The sequence below is a fragment of the Hippichthys cyanospilos genome, chromosome 11, assembly GCF_059441005.1.
Source record: "Hippichthys cyanospilos isolate Australia breed blue-spotted pipefish chromosome 11, RoL_Hcya_1.0, whole genome shotgun sequence".
Lineage (NCBI taxonomy): Eukaryota > Metazoa > Chordata > Actinopteri > Syngnathiformes > Syngnathidae > Hippichthys > Hippichthys cyanospilos.
In genome coordinates, this window is record NC_142379.1 from 15524014 (window position 1) to 15546607 (window position 22594).

General features: G+C 37.5%; 1 protein-coding gene across 2 annotated transcripts in view; it reads left to right on the forward strand.

Moving 5' to 3' along the window:
• hip1 (huntingtin interacting protein 1) overlaps positions 1–22594 on the forward strand; it is a 53599-nt gene that overhangs the window by 23746 nt on the left and 7259 nt on the right. For both annotated transcript variants that reach the window (XM_088428095.1, XM_088428096.1), the window contains 23 exons: positions 2665–2728; positions 3221–3363; positions 3522–3578; positions 6350–6430; positions 8231–8307; positions 10069–10130; positions 11729–11869; positions 13412–13469; positions 13557–13632; positions 14884–15027; positions 15320–15417; positions 15914–15986; positions 16220–16403; positions 17549–17637; positions 17713–17829; positions 18122–18223; positions 19167–19361; positions 20418–20565; positions 20654–20740; positions 20847–20954; positions 21547–21683; positions 21949–22059; positions 22186–22244. In XM_088428095.1, coding sequence (XP_088284221.1) covers positions 2665–2728; positions 3221–3363; positions 3522–3578; positions 6350–6430; positions 8231–8307; positions 10069–10130; positions 11729–11869; positions 13412–13469; positions 13557–13632; positions 14884–15027; positions 15320–15417; positions 15914–15986; positions 16220–16403; positions 17549–17637; positions 17713–17829; positions 18122–18223; positions 19167–19361; positions 20418–20565; positions 20654–20740; positions 20847–20954; positions 21547–21683; positions 21949–22059; positions 22186–22244 — 2411 coding nt within the window. The remainder of the gene's footprint in view (positions 1–2664; positions 2729–3220; positions 3364–3521; positions 3579–6349; positions 6431–8230; positions 8308–10068; positions 10131–11728; positions 11870–13411; positions 13470–13556; positions 13633–14883; positions 15028–15319; positions 15418–15913; positions 15987–16219; positions 16404–17548; positions 17638–17712; positions 17830–18121; positions 18224–19166; positions 19362–20417; positions 20566–20653; positions 20741–20846; positions 20955–21546; positions 21684–21948; positions 22060–22185; positions 22245–22594) is intronic.

Below are 22594 nucleotides of genomic sequence, written 5' to 3' on the forward strand. Positions count from 1 at the left end.
GTTAATAGGCACGGTGAAAGACTGGGGAGCACGTGCGCCTCACAAATTAGAGGTCCCGGGTTTTATTCTGGCTCCAGTCTTTCTGTGTGGAATCCGCATATTCTCTCCGCGCCCGCGTGGGTTTTCTAAGCATACTCTGGTTTCCTCCCACAATCCCCAAAACATGCATGTTAGGTAAATTGGACACTTCAAATTGCCCTGAGGTGTATTTGTGAGTGTGAGTGGTTGTTTGTCTCTGTTTGCTATCCAATGGCTGGCAACCAGTTCGGGGTGTCCCCCGTCTACTGCCCGAAAACAGCTGGGGTATTCACCAGTACGCCAGCGAGCCTAGTGAGGTTAAGCGATTATGGAAAATAGATGGATGAATGGAAGATGTAAAGAATGTTTATTTTTGTTCTATTTTATTTGATTAATTTCTTCAATGACAGTCCCTAATTTATATTTCTGAATTTAAAATAAATTAAGATATTAAGACTATTGCTATGTGCATATATAATTGCTCTATATTTCTTTTCTACAGTAACACATGACAAACTTGAAATTTATATGACAAAAATAATCAAATGTAAGCAATATGTTTTATTGCACATATCATTTGGTTTTATATTGAATGAAATAAAAAATAATTGTAAAATGTTAAATGTATATTTATTTAAGAAAAATACAATGTCCTATTTTTTTCCTTTCTTTTTTTTTTTTAAACAATGATTTTATTTCTACAGTTATTAGGAAGGATTGTGCCTCAGATGCCTATACAGAATACGATGTCAACTGCAGTTGAAACAATTCACCTGTACATGGCCAAATGCAAGTGTGTGTGTGTGTGTGTGTCTATACATATATGTGTATAGATAGAAGATAGATAGATAGATAGATAGATGGAGGGAGAGAGACTGCTACTGAAATTGATATAGTATATCTATATGTATGTATGTACGGTAAATGTATATAATGTATATTGTCTATTCATTGGTCAATCATATTTGCTGATTTTAAGTTGAGTTTTTCAAACGTGCAAGGAATAAAATGAAGACGTTATGATGACCATTCATGTTATTTTGAAGTACTGCAAGTACTGCAAAAGAAAGTACTGTAGATAAAATACGTAACAAGGATAAATCCTCTCTGTTCATTATCAAAATAACTCCTACATTTTTTTTCTTTTCACTTGAACTTTTCAGTCGGACCATCGGTTTTAATGCGAAGAGCTAATTGACTATTGATGCCAGTCAGCCTCCTCAGCCAATTCAAGGAGTCCTGGGCAGCTGCCTCTCTCTTTCAACTCAAAGTACAAAGTGTTACTGTGGACTAACTAGGTCATCCTCTTGTGGGAAGCAGTTGCAGTGGGATATCGTTGGTTTTAAATTGGGCAAAAAAGGGCAGTAAAAATTTGCATGCAATACACATGGAAACTCAACTAATAACTGAAGGTATTTGTGTAAAAACTGATGGTGCGGTGGCCTTGAGATTACTCCTCACATTGTGATCATTCTGATGTACTTCTTGATTTAAAGAAAATGAATAGATAGATAGATAGATAGATAGATAGATAGATAGATAGATAGATAGATAGATAGATAGATAGATAGATAGATAGATAGATAGATAGATAGATAGATAGATAGATAGATAGATAGATAGATAGATGACTGCTTGCATACTGGCAAGAGTAAACTCAGGACATCTGTGGGAAGCAAGATTAGGAAACAAGCCTCCCATGCTCTCCTGACCTTGGCTGTCATGCAACAATATAAATTGGGAGAATGGAGAATTTGTGATTAATTTTCAACTTGTCATTTGGCATAGTCTTAAAAAGGCCTCCATCTATCAGGTTGAAATGTTTGATTTTTTTTGGTACAGTTTTGCAGTGCAATACTCCACTACCAGACCTCACTCTACAAAAGTGTTTGTGAACCAGTGTGCTAGCACAGTAGTGTGCTGTGAGTGATCATCACATGTGATTTGGGAAATGATCCAATATCAGATATTTGGGCGGGAAAAAAATTAAAGCAATGTTTTTACTTATGCGAACTACAGAGTATCAGGCAGAACAATCAAATCCTCTTCCATGGGATGACAGAAGGTATAAAGTTACTGTACTTTTTTGTTAATCGTTTTGCTAAATCGTGTGCTGTCAGATATTTTTCCAATATATGAAATATGGCCTTGGCTCAATAAATGTTCGGAAATGCTGCTCTATAATAACTACTTGCCAAATGAACAACCTCGAGAGGACAGAACTGATATGTGTGTGTGTGGTGTGCTTCGCAAAGAATGCATATCAACAGAATTCACGGTGATTTTGATTAGTTGCCATTTTGGGTTAGGCAGCTCATATCTTGTTTAATACTGTACTGTACTTTAGAATCAAGTCAAGTAAACTGTCTCGTATGTTTGGACTGTTTGCTGACAGTCTACCTTAATCATTGAATGCAGGGTAGTGCTCAGTCGGGCCTCTCAGCTGCTGCCTTGAATATCAACTCAACAGAAAATAGGTCAAATCACTGTCACACAAACTCCACTGACTCTCATTCTCAGGGAAGCTTGAAATGAAAAGGAACTTTGATAAAAGATTCAGATGTGTCAATTTGTCAAATGAAACACTTGAGTTTTTAAAAGTATATACTTTGGGTGATTTTCCATTTTCTTCCCTCTTCCTTACAGGCAGTCAGCATCAACAAGGCCATCAACACACAGGAGGTTGCTGTCAAAGAGAAGCACGCCAGGAATATCCTCCTATTTTGTGTGCTTGCATAAATGTGTGTTGATGTGTGTGTATCGTGTATTTGAGTGTAAATTGTGATCTCATGTGACATAAGTGCTCTCCAGTTGAGGTTAGGTTAGTGTAAGATCAAAACAACAAACTGATGGTAGCCTCATCTGTGCTGAGGCTAATTTAATCCCGTGGGATAAAAACAATAAGGCGAGACAAGAGGGGAGCGAGACAATTGGTGCAATTCTGTATTTCATTTATAGTAATGTAATGCTGTTTAAGATTAAAGTTATTAGAATGGACCGACTAAGTCAAGAGAGACAGTCATAGTTCTTGGATTTTTGACAAACTCATTTGAATGTACTTCAAGGCTAAATTCTTATAACATTTTAGCATTTGTAGCATTTTTATCTCATAATGCCACAGGTTATTGGGAGTTAAATTCCACTCCACTCTCCCATCCCTAATCCCTACCGGTATTAAGATTTTGATCCTTGACTTTGTTACCCTGCATTCTGGGGACTCATCATGAGAAGGGCGCCCACACTTTCTGGGCAGCGGTCAACAGACTTCCTCTCTCTAGCAATGCAGTCCTTTGCTGGAAGTTCTGCCACGTCTTTCACAAACTATTACGTGATGGACATCCAAATGTAAGTAGAAAGACAACATCATATTCCAGCCCTGTGTTTTTAAATGTGAATTTAACTATGAATCCCCTCCCAAATTGCGCAAAATCACTTTTTTTTTCCCTAAATTGTACAAATGCTTGACTTCCCCCTAATTTCTCTGGCTGTCGCCACTGTTCCAGGTGATAAAGGACTCGATGAGGAATAAGGCTGATCTGACAGATATGAGCAGGATGTGGGTAAGAAAGCACACATGACTGTCTGTTCTCTTCACAGCATGCAGTTACTAATGACTTTGTGAAATTAATATTAAGACATAATTGAAGATTATGCATCAGCTTTAAAGGTCCCCTTCCTTCAGTTTTTATTTTTTTAAATAATCTTTTGTATCTTATTTTTTGAGTTTGCAAGATAATTTGGTATTCAGGATGCCCTCACTCCGAGCTACATTTTTTGTCAGAAATGGCTGATTTTGAACGGCCCATTTTTTTATCAATAACGACTGGGCATGCGTGAACAATCCTGACTGGTTCTCGAGGTATGCTATACTCCGATAAAAATGAATAAATAAACGGATAAAAAGTTGGCGTGGGGAAATTTACATACATGTCCAAGGTAATACTGTGCCGTTCAGCCACCAGTTGCGACTAATGTGTGTTTGAGTGGCTGTATCAAAATGTAGATGTTTATGAAATCTTAGCTTCACAAAGCTATCCATCCAAAACTTTTGTTCCAAAATTTCTAGTAGTTTGTGCCTACTCACCAAAAATACGTTAAAGCAGTGTTTTTTCTTCAATTCTGTGATAAGCAGCTGATGCAGTTTCAGACATTGCACATTGTTACCGTCGGTCATTTTTCCTTAGTTGAGTGGGCACATAATTTAATATTAAGTCAAGCGCCTTCATCACAACTTTGCCAAATTCGTTTTTTCTGCTTTTGCCTGCCAAATGCCAATGTTAACCTTAAACCATATCGCACACTCATGACATGTTTTGCATAGAATTGTAAAGTTTTGGCAACATTGGATTCTGGTGAAAAACGTCTTTTATGAGGTAAATCAAAAGTCTGAAACCAAAAATATATAGACCTATTTCCAGTTTTGGAATGCTTATGAGTATACTTCCTGGGTTGTGACCACAAGAGCAACATGTGTGAAAGGTTGAACTGGAACAGCAGTTGCCTACAGTCTATAATTTACTTGACGGCTCAAAACATCTAATTAACAACATGGTATACACGGTACTTTAGGTGCTAATTGATAGACCTGGCATCATACACTATATATATATATATGCACACAAATCACTCAGGCAGACTCATTCTCTGGTTTATTTGGTGTATGCCCGTTATTGAGTTCCAGCATTATTTTAGGTAGATAATCTTGCACAGATATGCTGAGCACAAAAGAATATGAACCCTTCACAAATTCAAAGCAGTCAATTATGATTAATAGTGAGAGTTGGATTATTAAAGAAAAACATAATTATGATGGATTTGAATACATTAGCTTCATTTACTGTATACAGTATATTATTATTAAAGTACAGAGGATGGGCAATAAATCAAATTAATTCGATCATTTAGTCATTCTAAAAATTGAGATGTTACTAGTAAGCATGTTATTAGTAAGCAAGCTAAATTCAGGGATTTGGAAAGGCACACACCTGCCTATACTGTATATGGTCCCACATTTGACCATGCATGACAGAGCTCAAACACCAGGTATGAAGTTTAAATTTTCCGTCGACCTGCGAGACATGATTATCTTGGGGCTCAAAGCTGGAGAAGGATCCAGAAAAAAATTCTGCTGCTTTGAAGGTCTTAATGAGCACACTAGCGTCCATTATTCAAAATTTGAAGAAGTTTTGGACCAACAGACCTCGACTTAAAGCTGGCAACATCATGCTATAGGGATGTTTTTCAACAGGAAGAACTAATCAAAATAGAAATAAAAATGGATGCAGAAATAAGTGTCATATTCAAAAAGACTTGAGGCTGTAAATTCCACTAAAGGTGGTTCAACAAAGTATTAAAGCAGGGGTGACCAAACTTTTTTGCCCCAGAATTTACTTTTCTAGCAGCCAACTTCCTGTGATTGACGGGAGGTTGGAGGGAGTTGGTGCGTGATCTTTGGGTCGTGATTCTGTTTACAGTATTTGTTTAGGCTGCCTGTTCAGCCACTGTATCTAGTCAAAACCAAACATTTGGAGCAAGTCAACTAATCCTTCAAGATAAATGGTACAAGTGACACAAATGGCATTAGTATACATTCATTTTGAAGTTCTTCCTGAAAGCATATTCATGAGAACACTTAATCAACTTGATAATCTTTGGTTCCCATTGAGCAAGGTGCGTGAGCAACAGGGTGCTCACAGTACTGTTTTGAAATCAATCCCGTTCACGCGTTGTTGTTGGGAAATGAAGTTCAAACTCTCAATTCAGGACACAGAAAAAAACAACAATTCTGTGTAGAATTTTGTTGTAAGAGATGATTGTAATACAGTTTGGAATGAGGCTGCAACATGGCAGAAACAAGCTGTTGAATTAAATTGTTTTGCATGGCACTGTTCCACTTTATCCTGCAATAACCATTTATTACAGTACTCAGGGGAATATAGAACCTCTTCAACCTGTTGTGTAATCACCACTGACTGGTGAATTTACAACTGTCGTTGAAGTACAGTATTTCAACATTCTCATTGTGTAAAAATGCTCTTACATATGAGATACAACTTAACCAGCTAACCATTTAACTGATCATTTTTGCGGTTTATTAAAGCAGGAGGATTGAATACTTTGGATTTGCTCATGGTTCTACTACACCAAAGGAAGTTGCTCACACTTTGGATCTTAATTAAACTATCCCTCGGGCCAATGTGTCATCTCCAATTTTCCTGCTTTTTTGAAACCGCCAACTTGCTGGCCTAAAGCACGCAACAACTCCTTCTAGCCCTCGCCATGTCGCCACATGTTTTGTCTGACTTTGTAATTTGACCTCTTGTGCCTACAGGGTCACCTGAGCGAAGGCTACGGGAAGCTCTGCAGCATCTACCTCAAACTGCTCATCACCAAAATGGAGTTTCACATCAAGGTGAGTTGGCATGGCATGTAAAACCAAGGGCGATTCCCTCATCAATTATTATGCTCGCCTTAAGTCTCTTTTTATTGCAATTTTTTCTCTGTGGGGTCATTGGAGGGTTTTTATAGAACATTCCGGATGCAAGAGTAATAGCTTTTCAAGTGTCAACAAATTAAGCATTTTTTGGGGGGACAACTAAGGCAAGTGCTATATACTGTGCATGTCATTAATATTAGATGTTGATTTTGTTTTGTTTTTTAATGCAGTACGGTATACCTATATGAGTAGCTGGAGGAAAGATTTGCGTAATTTGTAACACACAGGTGTGCCACTATCTAATCTTTTTAAAGTGGACTACACTATCGATTATTACATCAAATTATCGAGTCAATCTTCCTACCCCTAACCCTGCCAATTTTATTTTAAATGTACTAAAGGTAGAAAATGATTTGGAATTGATATGGCTACTCATTATTTATTATCTTCTTTCTATGCATATGAATTTTTCGACACCAATTTGCCTGTACTAATCAATGAGCAATCACGATTAGGATTAGCGTGCTAGTGTTTAACACTTAAGGTCAACAAATACTAATTGCCATTTAGGCCACATCTACATTACGTATTGAATAGTGTCCTTCAAGTTATTTACAGACAATGCTGCAACAATATTCCATGAGTAAATTTGAGAGTGAAGCTGCAGGTTAGCTGCTATGAGGACAAAACTTCCTTTAAAGAATTTTATATCTGACACAAGCACTATATATTCTTTGCAGTGACAGGTTATATTCTCAGATAATACAGCCCTAGTGATTTTTGAGAAGTTCTTTCCTTTATTTGGGGAAGCCTCATCTAATAATACTGTATTTAAAGAAAGCCTGCTAACAGTATGTATATGTTTATGTTTATAGCACAAAGCACACTAATAACATCAGCGATCCGGCCACTAGTGCAATAAGAAAAGCAATAGAGCCGTTTGTCAAGGTAGTCTTTGCTTACTTGTTTTTTTTTTTTTGTTTGTTTTTTTTTTCAGTTAAAGTACTGCTGTGGTATGACTTTTCCATCTTGCAATAATTAAATGTTACTTTATTTTTGTCCCTTTAATGCTATGTCTTTAAAGCAGTGTTTCTTAATACTCTATTTACTGTTTGCTAATATAGTTTAACGCTATTTCTTTAAAGCAGTGCTTCTCAGTTATATATATTTCGCAAAGAGAAAACATTTTGTGCCCCGCCACTTGTCGCGCCAACTATAAAAATGATCGATAAAAATTTGCAAAGTATACCTAAAGCTGTATCCTTTTTAACAATAACAAAATAAAAAGCAATATAAATCGACTTTCAATAACTACTTTCTTTGAAGTGTTTACACAGGTTACAGGTAAGCCTAAAACAGGAAAAAAAGAGGCAAGTTGCATCAACGTGCCTGAAAGTGGAAAAAAAAGCGCCAATCCTTATTTTATTGCAGTCACACTTCACATGGCAAAACAAAGCCTTGTCCCTGTGGTCATTTGCGCCCCCCTGGACTACTTTAAAGCAAGGGTGTGCAACTATTTAATATCTTGATACATCGGGTCCAGTACAATCCAAGGTTGGTTGATTTTAAAGTGGAACAATTCGGTTCAATTTTGTGTCAAATTGATGTTTCGCCTACACTGCAGGTTTTCAGCCAGAGTATTTTTTTTTCTTTTTTTTGCACAGTTGATCCATTCTAATTGATATTCAGACAATGTGTGTCACACGTAGAGCATACTGTAGTGTATCACTCTTGTTACTTGAGCTTCCACTTAAATTGTGTCGTCTTCTCTTTCAGAATCCTCGGTTCCCGGGCAACCTGCAGATGTCAAACAGACAACTTGAAGAAGCAGGAGAGAATGATGTCAACAACTTGTAAGTAAGGCAAAAATGGCAGTGTCACTTCAATTACTCATTGGGCTTTGACCCTTAACCCTTGGCATGGTAATTCAATTAATTGGTGTCAAGTCTTTGCCATTACAAAACTACAGTATACATGTAATACTGAAAGAGCAGGGCCGATTATCGTCACCTATATATTTGGCATTTTGACGAATATCAACATTGGTGGGTTTTTTTTTTAAAAACGTGATCACCAATAATGAATCAACTTTAAACTGTTTTGATTTGAGGGAAGTGCTTATTTAAAATTATTTGAAAGTGAAATTTTAACATTTCTGATATTTTGACATTTTAGAGAAATGGTTTTACTGTAGAAACGTCAGGAGGATGTTTACTTGTTTAAAGTGACTATATGTAAGATTTAGACCGTTTTTCATTAAAAATGAATTAAATTCTTATAAGTTTCAAAAACCTAATGACCCAACAGTATGTTTTAAATATAATCGTAGTTTGAGTTATCATTAAATTACATTACAAGGAGGTGTGGCACTCCTCCAGAGTTTGTCATGTCTGTCATAGCTACGGATTGCCGGAGGACAGTCGGTATTAATGCATTTACTGTAATGGCCCTAAAGTTCCCACAGGTGCATGTGGAAAATTACACATACTCCCTTTTGGTTTTCATATAACATTTTTAAAGAGCTGCTGATGACTGGGAGCTTCTTGCTTGATTTTTTGTTTTTAGAATTTAAGCACAAATGTGTGTTGGATAAAATGTTAATTAAAAAAAAGCGTCAACCTCAATAAGGAGTTTGTATTTTTTTACCGACACAAATTTTCTCCTGTTGAACACCCCATATTCTCTCTTTTACTTGAATTTAATAATGGTTTTTAATATTAGTTATCGGCCACCCTGATTACTAATCAATACAAGCCCTAGAAGAAGGAAAAAAAAAAATCAAGCCTGTCCCCTACATTTAATGTCCCATTCTAGTAGAGGTGATTTTTTTGAGAGGTTATCAAGCAATTGTTAATAATACTAAAACAACAAAAAAAGCTATATCTTTAAATGCCTTTATATATCTAATCCGTCTGGTTGTTCCGATTGTTGTCATTATCCTTTTCTATTTTGATACCCGTGCCAGCGGGTTTATTTAGACAGCCAGGAAAAACAAAGCCAAAGAAAAAAGCATTATCGATTCAGAGGCATGGAGATATCAGTTGATTGAGCTTTCATCCCATGCTTTTTTTTTTTTTCCTTGTTCTGGTTATTTTTGAGAACGAAATGTTGCCTATTTTGGGCACAGCTAGACAAAAGCTTTAGCAACCACATTGGTATGACTTGTACGAGACATGTTCAGCCTCAAGGATGACTGCCGCCTGTCTCGAGGGTAAATGCTCTCCTTGTGCATTAGATAAGATACCTGAAATGTCACTTGTGAAGATATGTGGATAAATAGATGCCTCATTCTCGCAGCAACCATATCATATGTGATTGTTTTCCACAATAGTATTGTCCCTCACTAAATTGTCTTACACTGTTGAAGGGTATGACTTGTACATTCTTGGTTTACCTCCAACTCACAGTATGGTGATTTGACGGCTAGAAAAGAAAATAGTTTAAGGCTCAAATGAAATGACTATCCCTGTTTGGTGCAAATACTTGCACTTTTCAGGAATGAACGAACTACCGTATGTAGTCTGTACTGTATCTTTCCCCTCAAAATAGCAAAACAGAAACTGGGTTTTGCTAAAGGTGTTTAAAAATGTGTTTGTCTTTGTCTGCCCTTCCAGTTTTCAGCTTACAGTGGAGATGTTTGATTACCTGGAGTGTGAACTCAACCTCTTCCTTGGTGGTAAGCCCTTTTGGAGTGATGTGATAATCAGCTGTGAACGCATATTCACAACAGCACAAAGTTCATACTTGGGCAAAAGGAGGGCTGAGTGATTGTTGTAATGGTGTACAAAAATAGGCACTTTTTACCAACAGACCAGTGATGCATCTGATTGAGTGGTTACAGACTGTTGTTGTCGGGGGTGAGTCATCATAGGTGCATGTGCCTCACTCTCACAGTATATGGACAAGGCTAAAAATAGGCTACTGCGATGTGATGTGTGCTAAGAGGAAATGCTGCAGAAGCAGCTCTCCTCCGCTCATAAATGAATCGAAGGAAATTACATTCTGGTTTCTTTTTATCTTGGCCTTCAGTCTGCATCCCGTGCATAGCATTTTTATACAATTCACTTTTATTTGGGATTTTTTCAAATGGAGTTTTGAAAACTTTTTTTTTCTTTATGTAGCTGTTCTCTGTTGGCAGATCTATTAAAGCATACTGCTTAATTAACTGAAACATTCAGTATAACCATTGTGGAAAGAGAATGTTTACAACACTGTATCATTTGTGATGTTCAATTTTTAGTTTGAAAATGCTATACACCAGGCTTGAGTGTCGCACAGGCCTTTATTCTCAGTCCTGATGTATTTCCAAGGTGTTTCATCATTCATTGTCTGAGAGGCGAACCAAACGTGTCTGATTTCTTGCAAAAAAAAATAAATAAATAAATAAATATATATATATATATATATATATATATATATATATATATATATATATATATGTATATGTATGTATATGTATATGTATATGTGTGTGTGTGTGTGTGTGTGTGTGTGTATATGTATTGATCAATATATATACTTACATACACACTTTTTTTAAAAGGAAACCAATAAAACAGGGAAAGGTTTTTGAGTCTGTCAGGAAACCACACCAGTACAAGGTTTTCAGAAGCGGCAAGAGAGGTTTAACGATTGAGCTAGAGGGAGGGACAAACAATACTGTTAGTGTTGGGATTGCGGCTGCCTCTCTCTTAGACTTTTTTTCGGAGGCAGGACCCAGCAGGGAAAACCTGGCACCCCTTTTGAAAAATAACATGAATGTAATGACACTTACTTTATGACAGAAGAAATGTCTCATTACTTCGTTTCGTAGTAAGCAATGGTGATTTGTGTTGAGAATATTTAGAAATTCTGTGATAAACTAAATGGCTATTTAAACAAAAAAATGCATTCTTCTATCATTCCTTCTCCCCTTTTCACTCTCCTCAAATGTTTGAACATTCACATAATTTCAAGAGATGAACAACCCAGCATGTATTTTGAAGTATTTACTGTAAATCTTTGTCAAACATAATTTCTAAGACAATGTCTCATGTTTGCAAGCACCCATCTGTTTTGAGAGCAAAATTGTTTAAAATGTGACTGACAGATGTATCTTGTCGCCCATGTGTGACATAATGCATAAACATTGCTCTACCTTCAGTTTCAGATTTGGATTGAGATTTACAGTTAGGGGTATAAACACAGAGCGGTCTACGGGTTATTAACAAATAATTGTAAAATCATTCTGAGCCTCTGAACAACATTGTTTGTGTGTCTGTCTCTCTTTCCCAGTATTCAGCTCGCTGGATATGTCTCGGTCAGTGTCAGTGACTGCTGCGGGTCAGTGTCGTCTGGCTCCTCTTATCCAAGTCATTTTGGACTGCAGCCACCTGTACGACTACACAGTCAAGTTACTATTTAAGCTACACTCATGTGAGTTGCGTGCAACGTTGTTCTTCAGTCAACTACAACGAATTTCAGTCATGTAATATTTATGTAACTTTATTTAATACTCATTGAAAATGGAACGTATTAAATATTTTTTTGCGGCAACGAAAATGGGTGATTTAAAGACATGGCTCACTTACAGCAGTCCTTCTCAAATTGTGGGTTAGGCATCCCTGGGGGGCGTGAGGCAATGCTAGGAAAGAATTTGTTTTTGTCATGTGAAGTGTAATTGTGATAAAATAAGTATTGGCATCTTTCTTTTCAGGCACTTTTTCTGCTTAAACAAAGCTTTAATCTGTATAAATGCTGTAAAAAATGTAACAATTGGTGAAAATTGCTTCAGATTGCTTTTTCCTATTGTCAATGTTAAAAAGTGTGCAGTTTTAGGTATACCTATACAATTTTTATAGATGATAATTTATTTATGGTCGCCGCAAAATGTTTTCTCTTTCCTAGGGAGTCTTTGCAAAATAGAAATGAGAAGCACTGACTTTACAGTAAGATGTTGTCTTCAAATCACTGCCATTATTTTAAAATACACAAGTTATTGTGGAATATACCCTATAAGAAATCTGGAAAGTCACATGAAGTTAGCCAAACTCAACAAACATGATTGAATGTAAAGTTGCTGAAAGAGCCAACAAGATTTGTCCTTGCACAAGGATGAAATAACAAATGTGGACATTCCTGTGGTTGTACAACAGGAATTAAACAAAGGGGGAAATACAAACCCAGTTATCCTTTGAGTGTAAGAGGCAATTAGCTGACAGAATTCGAAATAAATGTTTGAAAGTTGTTCCTAATTTAAATTTTGTTGGTCGTTTTACTTGAATAAAATGCTTTTATTGTGGAAGGTGAAGAACAATATGGAATATTTTTTGTAACATTTTTAAAGAGCCTCTGAATTTGCTGGCTGAAACGGCACATTTGAGTCATTTTTGAGTGTTTTTTTTTTTTAGAGTGACCAGTAGCAATGGCAAGTGTCAGGCTTTGAGCATCAAAGTGTGCAGAGTCATTTATGTCTTACCATGCCAACCTATATGGAGCACTCAAGCACTAGGAGCTAATTTATGCCACACACAGCTATAATGGAACCTGAGCCAGAGGTAAACACTGGCAACATGTGCCCCATGTTAATGTCAGTGGAACTGAACGTGATTTAAGAACAACCTTGTGTTGCTTGTGTAAGGAGCAACAGTTGCAACAGAAAGACGAGTCACATTGTTTACAATTTCAAAATAAAAGCGTTCCAAGGCGTTAATTTCCATATATTTGGTATTGTTTGAATTTTGAAGTTGGCCTCACCATGCCTCTGGTGTGTTGTTTTTTGTTTTGTTTTTTTTGTCATGCAGAGAATCAATAACTGTTGCTGCTTTCTGTTGCTTTCTTTAGTAAATAGTTTTTCTCAAGTGTACACTAATAAGAGGGTATCCGGGGGCGAGAAAAGAGATGCTCAACTTACTGAAGGACTCGTTTCTGCCCTATTTTGATTTTGTGTCATTAACGTGAGTGCAATATTGTTTGCAGGCCTTCCAGCAGACACTCTCCAAGGCCACCGAGATCGCTTCCAGGAACAGTTTAAGAAGTATTCCCAATCCCAAAGATTTTCTCTATATGCATACAATTATATGCTAACCACCACGTTGTATTCTTTGATTTTGTCTTATTGCAGGTTGAAGAGTCTTTTTTATCGCTCCAGTAACTTGCAATACTTCAAGCGGTTGATTCAGATCCCACAATTGCCAGAGGTGATTGATTGACCCAAATCTCCTGAAAACATGCCCATTACCGTACTGGAGTCTTGTGAAATGTTCCTTTGCATTTCATTCTAAATGTTTTCATTCTAAATTTGGTGGGTCAAGGTCAGGTTTCTGTTCATTTTTTTAATCACTAAATTCATACAGGCATACCTTTATGAATTCAGCATTTGCATTTTCCTCAGCTTACAGTAATGCTGTTCCAGAAAACAATTTTTTTCTAAACTGCTCTTTTAGGCATAGAATCGTTCAGAATTAAATCAGCGGGAGCCAATGGGTCCAGGGTTCTGCAATCCACACCTCCAGAGCCAAAAGGGCCTTTTTCGTCCCTCAGATGTGGGTCCCAGTAACTTTGGAAAATAATGAGTACTTTGTCAAAATTTAAATCACATTAGCTATTTTTTTTAAGAGTAATCACATATAAATATTATATTGCACTTGTGACGGTAATATACAATATTATGGCTCTTAGATGTCAATACCAGTAGGAAATCTCAGGACGCTTTCAATGACTGCGCCCACTAACTGCAGACTAGACTGAGGGGTGGATCTCTGCGGCGAAGGCTCCACCAAACCCCTGAGACCGACTCACCAAACCCCTAGGGTTCGATCTAACCCAGGTTAAGAACCACTGCTTTATAACCTGGATGACTTTCACTTCACAGCTGTTTATTTTTAAGAAAGTTTTGACCTCAAAGTGTTTGAGACCAGATGTATCCAAACATTTGACTGGTACTGTAAATATGACTGTTATTTTTGATATATGATTTCAGTTTTGCTCGATCACTTAAGTTTGGGTTTGTTTTCATGAGCAATAAGATTATTTAAGATATTTATTATTGTTATTGCATATTATTGATATTATTATTATTATTATAAATTGTTATTATTATTATTCAGCATTACTCTCACTTGGCAAAATGTTTTTGTGGCTCCCGGTGGGTTTTTTTCCTGTGGGAGATAAGAAAGACCTATTTAAGTATTAAATGTTGTGACCTTTGGCCTGGCCCAAGAATGACACAATTAAAAAATTATGCAAAAAAAGTGCATCCACCTTTTACCCCTAGTTTCAATATAAATACCAGATGAAGCCATTTCCATCGTACAAAGTCTGTTACTTAATAGTCTAGGTTTTACACACTTCCTCTTATCTGCTAATAGGGAATGTACAATTTGCTATCTGTCTTTCTTAAACAACAAAAATTCATTCATATTTTAAATGAATGAAATGTTTGCTATCAGAATCCTCCAAACTTCCTGCGTGCATCTGCCCTGTCGGAGCACATCAGTCCTGTGGTCGTGATCCCCGCCGAGTCGTCATCCCCAGAGTCAGAACATATGGTGGAAACTGACGACCTTGTGGACACAGACCTTCCTGTACTTCCGGTAAATTTTGGACAAGTGTGTCAATATGGTTTACAATTATGCAATGGATAATGACATTTTGAGCCCATTGCTCGAAATGTTAAAACTAGATGTTAATATACATACTTTGTCTGAAAATTGTTTATCCATAGAGCATAATTTATTCACATTTTAATTTTTGCCTATGTCACCAAAACAAAGGAGTATTAAAAAAAATCCCATGCTGGAACATGTGCATTTGGTATTTCTTGTTTTACAATTAAGGAAATTGGATGTTGACTTGTTTTCATATCTTGTTGTTTTGACTGCTTAGGCTCCAGTGGAGACAAAATTTGATGACCTCTTTGGCACTTCTGCTGCAATTGACCCCTTCAACTTCAACAATCAGAATGGAATGCGCAAGGATGATAAGTGCGTCTTGAAGGCTTTTTACTGCGTAAAAAATGAACTTCATTTCAAAATATGTAACAATGTTACTTTAAATTTTAAGATATTTTTATAATAATTGTTATAAGTGTTTTGAACATTTGGAATATCGTTGGATAAGATAAATGGGAAATGGTGGATTTTATAGTAGAGCACTTTCTACACCATCGTATAGTGCTTCTTTTACAAAGAATCACATTCACCCATGTACGCACGCCGGTGGAGGATCCTGCCATGCAGGTCACTGCCAGGACCACTGTTGACAAATTTCGGTTCAGTGTCTTGCTGAAGAACACTTTACCATGTAAACTGGTACATGCTAAATAACGTTTATGTCTTAATACAAATGCTTGACACATGCCCGGCGCTTGTTTGTGCATTGATTTAATTTATGATAAATGCATTGTCAATGCAAAACTTAAATTTGCTAGTAGAAAGCAATATGTTTGAAGCTTTGACAAGCGCTCTCTTTATCCTTCAGAGACCGACTAATTGAACAGCTGACAAGGGAGATTCAGGCCCTCAAGGACGAATTGGAAACGTTCCGACTGGAGGTAACACATAAAACAATCCGACCCAGTCCTAACCCATAATTTAAGCAAAATTTATGCTTAATAAATTTGCATATAAGTTCCTTGATCACGAGAATGTGTATATATATATGTGTGTGTGTGTGTGTGTGTGTGTGTGTATATATATATATATATATATATATATATATATATATATATATATATATATATATTTTTTTTTTTTTTTTTCCCCCCCACCTCTTTCCTTTTGCCAGAGTGGACGATTATGCCAGGCTTTGAGGGGCCGGGTCAATGAGCTGGAGGCGGAGCTTGCGGAGCAGAGCCACCTGAGGCTACAGGCAGCAGGGGAGAGTGAATTCCTGAAGGCTGAGCTTGATGACCTGAGGAGGGTCAGGGAGGACACAGAGAAAGAGCAACGGAGTCTGACGGAAATAGAGAGTAAGCCCCTCTCGTTGATTTATCTCAGGTTTCTTTTACAGCCTGATGCTGTGGAAGAAAATATTATATGGTGCAAACTAGCTCGAAACTGTTGACAAAAGTACTTGTGAAGTGCTCATGTTACACACAAGACCATATAGAAGTTGAAAATGTCGATGAAAGTTTCTGAATGAGAAACAAAATACTCTAAACTAGAAAGGACACCTGGAATCTGTTTGACATCCTAAGACCACCCTTAAAAGCAGAAGATGTGCGATACAATAATTGTATAATTCTGATTCCTTTTCTTGCACGTTCTATTTACCAGGGGCTTCCAAATAAAATAAAGTATCATATTTTTTAGACTATAAACTGCAACTTTTTCTTCAGGCTTATAGTCTAGTAGGGCTTATCTGCAGCGTTTTTGTATTTATTTATTTTTTTGTTTTGTTGTGTTTTTTGTTTTGTTTTGTTTTGTTTTGTTTTGTTTTGTTTTGTTTTGTTTTGTTTTTGTTCTTGTTAGCCATCAGGAGACAATCCACCAGTCAAGCAAATGTGTGTATCTGTTTAGGTCTCAATTTATGGAACAACTATGAAATAGAACTGAAAAGATTTGAATCAATAGCTATGCTGAAAAAGAGTTTTAAATGTATATTATTAAAAACACGAACAATTATGTCCAAATTGAATAAGATCTTCCATAATAAAAGTTGTGTAAATTTGATATTTGAAATTGAAATTTGATATACTGTGTGTGTGTGTGTGTGTGTGTGTGCGTGTGTGCGTGTGTGTGTGCGTGTGTGTGTGTGTGTGTATATATATATATATATATATAGAGAGAGAGAGTAAAATACGGAACAGATTATTTGTTTTTTTTATAGAAAATCAAATATTGCAAATATTCCTTTTTATTTTTTAAGAAATAAAAATATCCAACAATATGGTTCTTTTAAACAAGTATTACTGTAATGTAAGACGTTTGTGTGCAATTATGTTCCAGACCAGTCAAAACAATCTGAACAACATTTGAACAAATAAAACTGTGAATAACTTTTATAAAAGAGTTCCAATACACATAATTGGTCTGTGCCGTTTACACATAAAAAGGTGGCTGATCTAATTGGTCTTCCCCCACATCGCTGACTGTATCCTGGGTCATTTTGCAGAAAAAGCTCAAGCCAATGAGCAACGCTATTCCAAGCTGAAGGAGAAGTACACAGAGTTGGTACAAAGCCATGCTGAATTGCTGAGGAAGGTAAGCAAAAATCTTCTTCATATTGAAAAACACTTCCCATTGTCACCCTAAGTATATGTTTGTGTGTGGATGCAGAATGCAGAGGTGACCCGGCAGATGACGGTAGCTCGGGCAGCTCAGGATGAAATAGATGCAGTGCGGAAAGAGATGCAAGACAAGGTGAAGGCTGCCCAAGATTGTGCTGAGAGACAGGTAGGCATCACAGTCAGCTTTGCAATACACTACTAGTGTAAGTGAAAATTACACTTGATCTGTTTGTGCATCTTTTATCGTCTGAATATACTGTATAGTATGTGTTTCAATTAGAAGACCCAGTTGTCACACGGACTAAGTACACATGTGATTGAACTCCGACAAGATGCTAATTAAGTGATTTTGTAATGTTTGTGTCCAGTGATGTGCTGTAGGATTTTTTTCTTGCCTTGCCTTAACATAGGTAAGGAAACACTGATCTAAAAAAAAGTGACATTTTATTAACCCACAGGTTACATCACAGCGGGAGCACATTGAAGAGTTGCAGAGCGAGCTTGTGTCCAGCAGGGCTGAGCTGGATTCCCTCAAAGCCAACATGGCCTCCTCACAACAGGTCCGTTGTTATTCCTCATTACAACAATAATCTGCTGTCCTTTTCATCCTTTGGAAGAATGTCTCAAAGCAATGCTTGTTGACCCAAATATTTGCGTTTTTAATCATTTCTACAATAATCTCACCTATTTGGAGCAAAATAAGGTGATATTAAATTCACTTGTGTTTCTCACTGGTTTACCAGCACAATCAAAAGAAATACAAAACAAAAGAAAAAAATCTCTATACAAATATAATTATGCTCAATTTTCATTGAAGAGCTCTTGTCTTTTTGATTTCAAGTCATTCTGGACGATCATTATCAATAGTACTCATGCGAAATATTAATTTAAAGAAGGGTCTTTTTTGCAAAGATCCTTTGAAAAAGCTTCGGACAACAATAATATGTATTGATTGTGGATTTGTTTCAGGTAAACGTATAATTCATAGCTTGTGCATAACTTGCTTGGATGCCACAGTTAAGTGTTAGTAACTTGTAAACACGTCCTGTAAAGCACTCATTTAGCATTCTGCTTGCTATGTATGCAAAACCTTGATTTCATGATTATCATTGAATCGATTTTGAAAATAGGAAATTAATTGAATTAACTTAATTGCCCAGCCATACCTTTAATAAAGATGCAGTGGAATTATTAAGAAAAACAAACGCTTCCAACATGCAGGATCTGATGAAACGTCACTCTGTTGTCATAGTGCGTTTTGCTACAACCACCACTTCCTCACTGTTAGATTGTGGACTTGACCGCCACTCCAAGGCTCCTTGGAGACTGCGCCAAGCCACATACTATAAAATGCAGAGCTGCTACAATCTGTTTATCACTCGAGGTCACTTGTATCATACAGTACATTGCCACATTTTAATGTTGTCCAGCTCGAGACTTCCAATATTATTCTGTTTGTTCATGTGTTCTGTCACGCATCGATTATTTTTAATTGTTTTGCAGTCCAGCGAGGTGCTCGGCACTCAACTAGCTGACATGGAATCTCAGAAGATGACACTTGTTGAGTCCTTGTCCAACGTGGAAGCCGAGCTGGCCGATCAAAGGGAGGAGCTTGAGCGAGTCCAAAGTTTGTTGGCGAGTGAGAGAGAGAGCGGCGTGAAGTCAGCCGAGGCCCTGCAAAATCAGCTCAATGACAAGGTGAAAGGTCCAACACTTGGTGATTAAAATCAAAAGGCAGTTGCATTTTCTATTTGTATCACACATGAATATTGTATTAATCTTTTATTTACATAGATTATTCCAAAACATAGTTCCCTTACAAAGACCGCCATTTTGAGGTATTTTCACCCGCTAGAGTTCAAATTTGAGAATGTGACATGTGTTCGCCAATTCCTGCGGTTTGCTCGATGTGTCGCTCACCGGTCAGTCACGGAGGTATGATTGGTAGATCACATGACATGCAAAAAACAAAAAAACAGAAGCAAACCATGTGGCTTAAAGCTAACAACTGATTCCCATACGGTATGTATCAGGTTATAGTCAGTACACTGTTAATTTCACCGAAAACATTTCTGTTATTAGAATTATGAATACATTTTCTCTTTATTATTTATACCCACGCATTTATTAAGTGAGAGCTGCGGTGGCCGATTGTATGTAGTCGTCATGCTACATGCACATGCCTCATCTTAACTCGCTTTTCCATTCGGCCAAGTTAGGATGTGTAGGTTGTTTTTCAATTTTTTTCAACGATTAAAGCAATAAACCTCAGTTATCGTAGTTGGGTTGTACGATGTTGCTATATCAGCAGACCATGGATTTACTGTAGCTCCCCAAAAAGAGTAAAATGTAAGAGAAAAATGTTCAAAATAGATTTTGAGGCACAAAGATTTGGGCCCTCCTCCATGTACGATTTTTCATTTTCTGTTAAGTACTGAGTATATATTTTGACAAAATGGACATTTTTCCCAAGAGAAAGCAAAAGAAGTATTTCAAATATTTCTGTGGAAATTGGTCAAAGTTCAGACTGGAAACAAACAGGCTAGAAAATTAACTGTTTCAAAGCCTGTTTGGTATAAAAAAAAATGTGGGAAAATTCCAGAAGGGAAAAAGAAGGGATTTTTGTTGTTGTTGTTTTGAAGAATGTCATTGTCATTTGCTTCTTCCTGAAGCAAAGGGGGGTGAAATATGAAATCATTTTTTGTGGAGAAATCGTAGAGGCCAGCCCTAAGTGTATTGTTTGTGTGTCCGTAGGAGAGCAGGGAGCAAGCACTAGAGAGCCAGCTAGTAGCAGCCCGCTGGTCCAGTCTGCAGGGAGCTGTTGAAGAGGCGGAGAAGATCATCCAAGACTCACTGGCCCAGATCGATGACCCAGCCCACATCAGCTGCACCAGCTCAGCAGGTTGCTGTACCTCCGTGTGCAATGGAGTGCTCATTAGTGTAAGAGTGTGTGTGTATGCGTGGATAGCCAATAATGCCCACCTCTGCAGACTACCTGGCATCCAGATGTCAAGTGTCCCTCGACTGTGTGGAGCAGCTCCATCCTGCCAGAGATGCCTTTCTAGCTGATGATACAAGTAAGCAGCCTGTTAATATGAAATGTTGTCTTATGTTGCATAGTTAGATTCTACGCAAAGCCCAAGAGGGATTGACATTCTCTTGTTTTCCATTATTATTGAACAGGTGTGTCCCAGTTGCTGAAAGCGGTGACCCAATGTGGCCACCTAGTGGGTGATACCATTGTTCAGGGCAGTGCCACCTCTCACATGCTTCCTGTTGAGCAGGCTGATAGTAAGATGATCTCATATGCTACACTATGTACAGCACATTCATCTGCTAGTAGTTGTGAGATTCTTCTGAGATTCGAGTTCCTTTGTTGGCTTACTACTACATTTGGAATTGCCAATCCATTAAACTGTCATGTTACTAGGAGACTTTCAACTGTAGAACAGTGTACCAACCATTTGCTGCTCAGACTCTAAATATGATTATTATCTCTAAAAGTTGTTTAAGTGTACCTAAAACAGTGTTTATACGGGTAACATGTTAGTCTAAAACTGAAAAAAAGTGGATCAAAGTGCCTGAAATACATTAAAATTGCAATTACACTTCACGTAGCAAGAACAAAGCCCTTTCCCTGGGGTCATCCACGCCCCCCCGGCATTGCCTCGCGCCGCCAAGAGGGGCCCGCCCAACTATTTGAGAAAGATTGCATTAAGCAAAATCTCTGTGCTAATTGCAAACTCTCCTTTGAACAGACTCTCTAGTTGAAAGCATTTGATGTAGGGGGGCAGTTCTGGGTCAAATTCTCCTTTTTTAAATTTTTGTAGCCATGTTTTTTGTAATGATGTGACTTTTGGTTGTAATGTGCGTATTGTAACAGTTCTTTTAGAAAGTGTGAAGCTGTGTGGTGCCGAAGCTCTGCTTTTGCTGGACCGCTTGAAGAAGAAGGAGGACATACCATCAGCGGACAACTGCAAACTGAAGGAGGCTCTGAAGGCCATTATGGCCTCCGCAGAGGTTGGTAACATCTAAGGCTAAGTTCAGATAGCAGGGCCTAATGTTGATTCCGCTTTTGTTGTGAAATCCATTTTATTTATTTATTTATTTATTTTAATGAGGTCGTTCTCGTCTCCAAATAAATGCGATCCAGATTTGGACCTGCACGTGAACTATAAACAGCCCAAAATTGTTTCGCATGTGCATTGAGGAAACACTAGCCCTAACCCTTAGTGAACAATAGCCTCAATAATGAAAACTTTGATACTTTCAATCCTGTATTCAGAACCTGCGTCCTCGGGGTCTGGAGCTGCAGCAAGGAGAGCTGGGAGATCTCGTAGAGCAGGAAATGGCGGCCACGTCTGCGGCTGTTGAGTCAGCTGCGGCAAGAATAGAGGTGTGGCTTCATTTGTGTATCCAGCATGGCTACGCTTAACAAACATGCACTTCTGTAGCATGAGAACTGATTGTCAGAGCTTTGGCTGTCACACTGACTTGAAAGTTCTCCCGTTTGCCACCACAGGAAATGCTCAACAAGTCTCGAGCAGTCGATACAGGCATCAAGATGGAGGTCAATGAGAGGTAACGTCAAACCTCTACTTCTCTTTGACGGTTATGTACGTCAAAGTCTGAAGAGTTCGTTTCATATGTCGCATGAAAGACCTGAAACTCGAAATCACGGATAAGAATAACAATACTGGAATCGACGAGCGGCTAGTCCAAGGGTGTAAGCTGTAGTTCCCTGCAACCCCAATGAGGATAAGTAGTTTCGAAAATGGAGTGATGAAAGTGACATTTACTCTTATCTTAATTTAGCTCTGCTATAAATACACACATTTTCGTAAAGCAATTAAACTGAGCCAATTTTGACAGTTGAACGTCCCAGGGCATAATTCAGACTTGACAGAGTAGCAGTTTTTATTGTCCTCATA